This window comes from Ictidomys tridecemlineatus, chromosome 3, assembly GCF_052094955.1.
Source record: "Ictidomys tridecemlineatus isolate mIctTri1 chromosome 3, mIctTri1.hap1, whole genome shotgun sequence".
Lineage (NCBI taxonomy): Eukaryota > Metazoa > Chordata > Mammalia > Rodentia > Sciuridae > Ictidomys > Ictidomys tridecemlineatus.
Window position 1 is genome coordinate 43,712,110 of NC_135479.1, and position 10,238 is coordinate 43,722,347.

The 10,238-nt window shown below is 35.8% G+C and overlaps 1 protein-coding gene and 1 pseudogene across 1 annotated transcript in view; one reads left to right on the forward strand and one right to left on the reverse strand.

Annotated features, from left to right (window-relative positions):
- Cpd (carboxypeptidase D) overlaps positions 1–10,238 on the forward strand; it is a 90,124-nt gene that overhangs the window by 36,305 nt on the left and 43,581 nt on the right. Inside the window, exon 7 of the mRNA XM_005327869.4 lies at positions 1,683–1,850. Coding sequence (XP_005327926.2) covers positions 1,683–1,850 — 168 coding nt within the window. The remainder of the gene's footprint in view (positions 1–1,682; positions 1,851–10,238) is intronic.
- On the reverse strand, positions 4,354–5,561 carry LOC101974288 (heterogeneous nuclear ribonucleoprotein A3 pseudogene; annotated as a pseudogene).

Here is a 10,238-nt window from a genome sequence, read left to right on the forward strand (position 1 = left end):
TTTTATTATTTTGGGGTACTGGGGATTGAATCCAGGGGCTTACCACTAAGCTACATTCCCAGCCTTTTTTTATATTTCACTATGAGACAGGGTCTTGCTAATTTTCTAAGAGCCTTGCTAATTTGTAGAGTCTGGCCTTGGACTTGCAATCCTCTAGCATCAGCCTCCTGAGTTGCTGGGATTACAGGTATGTGCCTCGGTGTTGGGCTCCTTACACATATTCTAAATCTGCTAAATTATTGACTTCTCATTTGTGGAGCCCACCTTTCCTTCCTCTAGGCAGGTGCACCTTTCCTGGGGGCAGTATGGTAAGGTCTTGGAGAGGTTTACAGACACTGTCTTAGGCAGAACAGTAGTAGAGTGAGAATCTATCTTTTCCTAGCCCATGATTCTGTAGGGAAGTTTCATATTTTCTCTTTTCTCTCTGAAGGTTTGATAATTTTAGTCTATTATAAACTGACAATGGCATTTGAGATTCAAATGCAGGCTAGGCTGTTGAAGCTTATATATAGCTATACAACAGGCCTTCTTGGAATGGAAGTGACTGCAGGCAATGGAAAGTTGAGGGGAGAATTTACACAGAGAAGGTTGTTTGTTACACAGATAAATTCTCCCATGTAAAAGCCACCTCTGGTCATCTCTGGGCCAAGTGTCATATCTCTAATCTTGGGGTTATCAGAAAAGCTGTTGCATGCATTTGCTGTTTACTAATGTAGATAGATGTAAATTTCTTTTTTTTAAAAGGACAGTTTTCAGAGCTTCTATGCAGTTTCTCTGAATAACTAACTTGAAATATGCCCTATAAATCTATTTGGATTTGGATATTTTACTCTCCTACAATTACTTCTAGGAAGTGATACTTGTGAGTAGAATTGGCTCCACACTATGAATATGCAGGCACATGACTATTAGCGCTGATCTGTCCACTGGGAGAATAAGCTGGTTGTTATTACTTAGACGCTGTCTTGAAAAAATAGGCTGGGTTAATCCTTACATATTATTCAGATTAACTCCCTAAGGAACTCATTCTTTATCAGCATCACAGATTCCTCCCACATGCCCTCTACCCGCTTTCTGAAAGGTGCAACTCTTTGCCATTCACATGTATTTTTTTTTTCTCATCTTAATGACAGAGTTCTCATTTCCTATTAAAATGGAATATGCGCTGTTAAGTGTAAATTGAACCTTTTTCTTCATCACATTAAATTTCCAACTGTGTACTAACTTTAAATTTGTATTATTTTAATGTAAGCTTATCAAAGTTTTCATTTGATCTGTTTCTTTACAATGTCTTAGTGAGCTGTATTAAAAGTACAATAGAGTCCTCTTCTGAACAGTAATACTCCCTCAACATTGTGATCATGTCATTATGTGTGGATTATTGACAGTTGAGCAATGCTTTTAACATAATTTGTGTAATTGGATTTTTTTTTTCTTTCAAAGTATCACCAAAGGGCAGAAATGAAAGGATGGTAGTTTTACTATTCTGTTCAAAACATCTGGAAGAGATATCTTTTTTATGCTGTATACTTAAAAAAAAATCTATATTTTAAACACAGTGGGATTGATAATAATGATACCTGGTGTGTTCATAGTTACCTTTGAATTAAGATAGCTGAAGCAGTATGGGTTGGATTAAAATGTAAGTATCATGACTTAAATTTTATTCTTTTATCCCACAGGAGATTCAGGAAGTGGAATTGGCAGAAACAACAGCAACAACTTTGACCTGAACCGAAATTTCCCGGACCAATTTGTTCAGATCACAGATCCTACCCAACCAGAAACTATTGCTGTCATGAGTTGGATGAAGTCCTATCCATTTGTCCTGTCTGCAAACCTGCATGGAGGTATGGAAACTTTATAGTCCATTAATTAGTTCTTCTTGAGAGCATTTGAAAACCATGGTGAAATTTTATCTGTTTATAGTCTTAGGATTTCTTAAAATGAATATTCTGTTACTGATTCCATGGCAGATAGCAATAACGATATTTTCTCATTACTTTTTAGGCCAATTTCCTGACTTTTTCCCTGCCTTATTTTTCTCCTTCCTCCCCTTCTTCTTCCTTTTCCCTCTACAACCCTTTACTCTTCCACATTTCTCTTTTCCTTTCTCTTCTCTCCTCATCTCTCTGTTTTCTTCTTCCTCTTTCCATCTTCCCTCCTCTTCACCCCTACTCTCTTGTCATCATCCTCCCCCATCCTCTTCCTCTAGCAGTTCTTCAGATGTTTTATATTTATTTCTCACACTTGAAACTTGATAACACGCTTTGTCGTTCATAAACATCGAACACTAATAGATCCAAATGTTTAGTCTTATTTTCTTTCTAGAATTTCATAAACTCTTCAATGTAAGCTTACATTTTGACATTCTTTTATCTTTCACTTGCTACATATATATATGTGTGTGTGTGTGTGTGTGTGTGTGTGTGTGTTTATGTGTGTGTATGTGTATATAGATATAGATATAGATATAGATAGATAGATAATGTATGTATGTATATATCATTAACTATAGCATAGTGACCTCATTCTCATGTAGGAGGGTCCAAGCTTATATACCTCCACATCATTCAGTCGGAATAGATCAGTTGAATAGAATGAGAGGCCAACATTGAAAATTATCATAAAGTTCAGCTACAATTTTGTGAATAAGGACAAAGGTACCAATACCTAAGAGAACTAAAAACATGTACACAAACTTGCACATTAATGTTCATTGAGCATTATTTATAATAACTAAAAAGTAGAAACAACCCAAACAACCATTAACTGAGAAATGGATAAAATGTGATATAGTCACAAAGGATTATAATTTGGCATGAAAAGAAATCAAGTACTGATGCATGCAACAACATAGATGAAACTTTTTCTTTCTTTTTTTTAGGGTGTGAATGAAATTTTAAGCACTAGCTGGTGCAAAACAGTAAAACATTTTGTATATATAACCTTGTTATCTATAACTCTTCTCAACCATGGTCTTCCAAACAAATCGATAATTCACACCAACATAACTTAGGCTGAAGTATACACAGGAATAACAGTGTATTCTTTGGGAATTTAAATAAGAACTCAAGCTATCTAAATTTGGAATTCAGGTCTTTGGGAAGTAAGAAGCTTGTACTAAGCAACGGTGCTATATTTCTGCTGCATCAAGTTATTTTGTACAATTGTACCTAAACTATCCTTGGTTTATTCAGCAAAATGTATTGGGTAAAACCATGAAAGCGTGCCAGCCAGTTAGGGTTCAGTAGCATGATTTTTATTCTCTTGCTATGAAAGCTTTATCAGGGGGAAAAATTAAATCAAGGAAAACAAGTCAAGATGTGTGGGCCTCATGTCCTTTAAAAATAAAACAAAAGCAAGTACCCACTAATTGGCTCCAATGTAGTAGGCTTAATGGACCCATATCTTAAAAATTTAACAATGGTTTTTAAGGTGGGAGGGGGGAAAACATCCACTACCCTTTTGCAGAATTTAAATAGAGGGCAGCAGACATTCTTTACACCCAAAAACTATAGCAGCAGTTTAAATGTGACCAAGATAAATGTAGAACAGAGATGTTCTAAATACAGCAGAGCTCAGCAAATCTATCACACTAAAATCATGATTCCATTGTGAAAGAAAATGAACAAAAACTAAATAGGAATATTGAGATTTTTCATTTGAAGGTAATCTTAGTGCTATTAAGTTTACAAATATGCTAATTTAAATACCCAATCCTATTTATCTAAACCCATTTCAAACAAACAAATGTCTATTCTCTCCATGAATCAACCAGTGCCCATTCATGTCATGGTTTGGAAATGGGAGAATAGGTTCCTCTTATATTGCAAGTCAGCTGATGTTTCTTTACATTTAAACTTTAACAAAATAGTAATTAACAGTAATCTTCTTTACTGTTAACTCACAAGGAAACATTTTGAAAACTGCAATTTGTTAAAGTTTCTGACCTAAAATGTAGAAAAACTGAACAACATAAATATTGAAAAGTTTAAAATTCCTTAATTTTTATTACTGGTACCACCTACCACAACTTACAGGGCAATATACCGATGTAATGAAAAGAAAAAGAAAAAGACAAAGCTACAACAGATGAAGAACCTCAGAAATGTACATCTATTTGAAACTACATTGCATTAATCAATAGCTGCACTTTTTGCAAACTGTGGCTATGAAAGTACTGAATAAGAAAGGTTTCCTATTTAAGCTGCAGTAACTTTTCTGACTATGGATCATCATTCCTTTGTGGCAGATTTTTACAGTTCCTCTAATGCATTTGGGATGACTTGCTGTTCCTGACAACTCCTTGCTCTCTCTGCTTCTAAAAAATGTAGGCCTTTTCTGCTGTTTTTAAAACCTTCTTTGACCATATCCACCACTTCCACCACCAGATCCATAACCACTACCTTAGGGACTGCCAGAACTTTTCCCACCAAAACTGCCCCCCCTCATGGGTTCCTAATTTGATTGCTGTTGTACACTGTAATTTCCAAAATCATTATAGTTCCCACCACCAAAATTTCCTCCTTTGTTGTAACCATTATATCTTCTTCCTCCACTGCCATATCCACCACCCTGGTTTCCATATTCTGGTCCACCACTACCATAGCCTCCTCTACTACTATAACCAGGACCATCACCCTAGTTGCCACCATCACCTCCAAATCCATTTTATCCACCATCACTTCCTCTGTAACTAACTCTGCTGCTACTACCTCGACCACCATAGCCCCTCTTCCACCAAAAGTTTCCACCACTGCTAAAGTTACCTCCACCACCTCCAAAGTTTCCTCCACGACCCATAAAGTTGCCAGGTCCACCTTCATAACCTCTTTGTGACCCAGAAAACTGTATCTCCTGTTTAGAAAGGGCCCTTTGCACTTCACAATTATGCTTATAAATAGTGTAGTATTTCTGAACAACAATTTTGTCAACTGAAACATAATTATCAAAACTTACAAAAGCAAATCCTCCCTTTTTCCCATTTTGCCTGTTTTCCATAACTTCTATGGTTTCAATCTTGCCGTACTTTTCAAAGTAATCTCTCAAATTATATTCTTCGTATCTTCTTCAATACCACCAACAGAAAGTTTCTTCACTGTTAGATGGGCACCAGGCTTTATAGAATCCTCTGTAGAAACAGCTCTCTTTGGTTCCACTACACACTTGTCAACCTTGTGTGGCTGAGCGCACATTGCCGCTTCTACCTCTTTAACACGAGAGTAAGTCACAAAATCAAAGCCCTGAAACATTTTGTTTGGGGGTCTCTCATTATCACACAATCTGTGAGTGTGCCCCATTTCTCAAAATGTTCTCTTAAACTATCATCTGTTGTTTCAAAGCTCAGACCACCAATAAACAGCTTCCTCAATTGCTCTGCTTCCTTTGGATCCTGACTGCCCCCCATGGTGGCAGCAAGGGCCAGAGTTGGAGTCAGAGTCGGGTGGTGGTTTTACCTCCATTTTGAGCCACAGATGAACCATGAAAAACATTATGGTGACAGAAGCCAGTCACATATAATATGATCACATTTATTTGAAATGTTTAGAACAGGCAGATCCATCAAGACAGAAAGTAGTCGCCTTGGGTTGGAGTGAGAAGAAGAATGGGAGTGACTGGGGTTTCTTTTTGGAGTCATGAAAATGTTCTAAACCAGACAGTAAGTGATGGGTGTATAACCCTGTGAGTACTCTAAAAACCTTTAAATGGGTGAGTCATATGGTATGTAAATTATATCAATAAAGCTATTTTTTAAAAAAAGAAAGAGTGAAAACATAGCCCTGCGGACAACAGGGAAGAAACTTGGTGTGAACATTTGTTGGACTGTTCCAAAAGAAGCATTGCAACTGAGATTTGGTAGCATATAGAGTAACTTTCTTTTAGAATAATAGTACATTTTTATGGATGTTTAGATTTGAAATGTTTAGAACAGGCAAATCCATCAAGTCAGAAAGTCGCCTTGGGTTGGAGTGAGAAGGAGAAGGGGAGTGACTGCTAATGGGTTCTGGAGTTTCTTTTTGGAGTCATGAAAATGTTCTAAACCAGATAGTAAGTGATGGTTAAATATTATAGTTAAATAATATAGTAACCTTCTTTTTAGAATAATAGTACATATTTATGAATATTTAGATTTAGGAAGTAAATTGAGATTCTCTAAAAATTGCTTTCAAAGATTACAGAAGAAAAAATAATTCTACAGTTAGTAATCATGGGCTGTTCTAAGATAGTTGTATTGGAGTTGTAAAGTTACATCCTGGCTTGCAAAATAAATTTTTGATGTTTTGAATATCTTATGCTATGTTTGATAGAAAATATTTTTCATTTTGAATTTTTAAAAATATTTTCAGAATAATTCATTTGTCATGTTAGCTAAATCCAAAAATTCAATAATAGTTATATTTCAGGATATATTTACAGATATCCTATCAAGTCCTTGCATATAGTTGAGACATAGGCATATTCAATCATGTGGATGTTTTTCTTTCCATGACATATTTTGTTTTCTCACCTTAAGAATTCTTAGATGATTCTAAAATCTTAGCACAGAAATTAAAAAGAACAAAATATATTTTTTTTGATTTCTTGATTTCTTTTCTTTCTTTCTTTCTCTTTCTCTCTTTCTTTCTTCTTTCTTTCTTTCTTTCTTTCTTTCTTTCTTTCTTTCTCTCTCTCTCTCTCTCTCTCTTTCTTTCTTTCTTTCTTTCTTTCTCTCTTTCTCTCTTTCTCTCTTTCTCTCTTTCTTTCTTTCTTCTCTCTCTCTCTCTCTCTCTCTCTCTCTCTCTCTCTCTCTCTCTTTCTTTCTTTCTTTCTTTCGTAGAGGTAAAACCCTTCTCTACTCTCTTAGGTTTGTCAGCTGAAATTTGTGATTAACAGGTAATTAACAGTTTAACAGGAGGAAAGCATATGAATTTTGTTTGATGTTAATATTTTTATTGTGGCATAGGGGATGGGGGAGGCCTCATAGGAAAAAAGTAAAGCTCCAAAAGAAATAGCAGTTAGACTTTAGCAATTATGTGATATGTTGTGAAAAGTGTCTAGTCAAAGGAAAGATATTTGGGCTTCTGGGGGCAGTAAATTGTAGGAAACTTACTGGGAAATACATGGGTAAACTTATGGAAGATAGGGCTTGTTTTAGTAAGATTTGTTTGTGTACACTTGTCTTGGCTTTGCTTGTTGTCTCTAATGGTAAGAATGTTTTCTTTTTCCTTGTACCCAGAAGGTAGCTTTCTCACCAGAAATTTATACCAGGCACCTAGGCAGAAATGAGGAGAGCACAAAGCCCTTCCTATATCTGCTGTTTCCCAATTGTCTTCAACTCAAAATAATGAGCCAGAGTAATATATTTTGAGTGCTATATTTTGATCCCCTTCACTGCCAACTTAACAATTTAGAATTTTGAAAGATATAGGAAAAAGTAAGATTTCCTTTTTATAAATTTTGATACCAATTTTTTAAAATTGTCATGAATTCTTGATGAACTATTTTAAAGTGAACAATTCCAGTGTCAATTAGTACATTCACAATTGAAAAATCTGTTCCAAAACACCTCCAGGACCCCAAATGAAACACCATACCTGTTAAGCAATTCCTTCCCATTCTCCCTTCCCTTCAATGTTAGGGAACCAACCATCTGTTCTCTCTCTGTAGATTTATCTGTTCTGAATTTTTCATGTAAATTAAACCATACAATATTTATCCTTTTGTGTCTGGCTCCTTTTATTTATTTATTTTGTATTGAGGATTTTTATTTTTTGCTCTTATATCAAGGTTGGTTAAGTAAAAAAAAATACTAATATCACCTCTTCTAAGGCTCATTCTCAAGGCTCCTGTTATGTATTCCCTCCACTGAGAAGTGTTTTGGATCCCCCACCTATGTGTACCCATAATTACTGCTATAAGGGTTTACATAGGATGTTAATTTCTATCTTTGCTGAGGGCAGAACACCTTGAAAGGAGATATTGTTTAACTTGTGCCTATACTAGGTACATTTGCTACATATTAGGCTCATGGGACATACCTTTAATTTTTAAGCACATGATGAAGCTCCTATGCTTATGAAAATCATATCTTAATCATCTTAATCACCCCTTAAATCACTTGCTTAGCACTCTGTCCAATAAGTATTTGGTGAATGGATAAAAATCTTTATAGACTCTTTTTTTAACAGACTCCATATTACAATTCACAATCATCTTCAGTGGAGAGAAATTCTCTATATCTAACTTAAACTCTGTGTCCTCTTTTCTTGTATTCTGCATAAATATTGAAAAAATGGAATTCTCTTCCTCAGGACTCATGGAGCTTAGCATGAGTCCCTTCTTAGCAGAATGGTGCGCTCTTATTATATTGTATAGAAGTTTTAACTTTCAACAAGACTTATGTAGGCTCTTCAGTCCTAGAAAGAATACTAGGCAAGCAAAATAGTTTTGGAATGTTATCCACTGTTTATGTTCTCCACTGGAAAACAGGCTTTGTTCTTAAAACTAATAGAAGAATTGATTTGGCTTTTCATTCTGTGTCATATGACAATGAAATCAACATTTTCATGAAAATAACATCATTTGGGAAATGTAGCACAAGTAAGCAGCTAAAAAAAATTGCTGTCAGCAGTAGTGAACTCTGTTTTCTTTCAAAAAGAAATAAAATTCTATTCAAAGCAAGTACATGCACATACTACATCCTAACTGTTTGCTATTCAGCAGAGTCAGGGACACTGCCATATAGCAATCTATACAATTCTTATGACCAGCTGATATGTGGTAACTTGGAATCAGTATCCCCCTGCAGCTTCTTCACTCATTTGACCGAGTTGGTCCATTTACCTATACTTTTCTTTTTTTGTACCAGGGATTGAACCCAAGGGTACTTAACCTCTAAGCCACATCCTCAGCCCTTTTTTTGTAGTTTTTAGAGACAGGATCTCACTAAATTGCTTAGGGCCTTGCTATGTTGCTGAGGCTGGTCTTGAACTTGTAATCCTCCTGCCTCAGCCTCCCAAGTTGCCTGGCTAATATTAAGTCTTTTTATGACCCCACTTTTTTTAAACTTTAGAAAATTAGCCGCTTGAGCTGGGTGTGTTGACACATGCCTGTAATCCCAGAGGCTCAGGAGGCTGAGGGAGGAGGATCGTGAGTTCAAAGCCAGTCTCATCAACTTAACAAGGCCCTAAGCAACTCAGTGAGACCCTCTCTCTAAATAAAATATTAAAAAGGCCTGGGGATGTGACCTAGTGGTTAAATGCCTCTAGGTTCAATCCCTGATACGAGAGAGAGAGAGAGAGAGAGAGAGAGAGAGAGAGAGAGAGAGAGAGAGAGAGGGAAGAAAATTAGCCATTTGAAAGTAGTGAATAGGAGTTGATGCTGATTTTTTTTGTTTGAATTTTTTTTTTGAATTTTTACATATGGGCCATGGATCCAAGATAAAATTCCATGTTTTTGAGAAGTTAAATTTTAGTCAGAAGAGGTGCTAAAGTATCTTGTTCTTGTTAGAGCTATTTGGGGTTTGAAAGAAAAATTTTTTCACCTTATTTATTTATTTTTTATATGGTGCTGAGGATCTGAACCCAGTGCTTCACATGTGCTAGGCAAGCACTCCACCTCTGAGCTACATAACCCTAGCCCAAGAGCACAGTTCTTTATACTGTTTATTTTTTTCCTGTGAATGTATGTTAGCATTTATTATTACAGGATTACTTCCTGAAATGAAGTTGAATATTCTATTCCCTTTATTCCCATTCCTTTAATGTAGCATATTAAAAAAGGGCAAAGATGAATGGATCAATAGAAGGTATAATAAGTGGACATGTGGACAAAGAAAACAATGTGACTATAGGGAAATAAAAGATACAGTTCTGTGGAAGGAGAGTGAACATGTGTAGCTCAGAGGTTTTGCCTAAGAAACACCCTAACCACTTTATGCCTTGTGGGATGCTTGAAGGGAGTTGATATCCTTTACATGTTCTGAAGTATCACTTCTTTATCTTAGGTCAGAAGAAGTCATATGATGTAACTCTAGTTGAGTAATTTCTAGTAGCACAATAGGAGAAATTTTTAGTTGTTGGGGGGAGAAGGGGGTCAGCGCTGGCTCTACTTTCCATAAGATTCATAAGTCATTTAACTTCTCTAGTTTAGACTCCATATCTCCAAAATGAGGGGGATGGATTAGTTGGATCTCAAAGATCTCTTATTTTAAAACTCTATTAAAATGTCTAAACTTTGCTAAAAAATTATCAAAA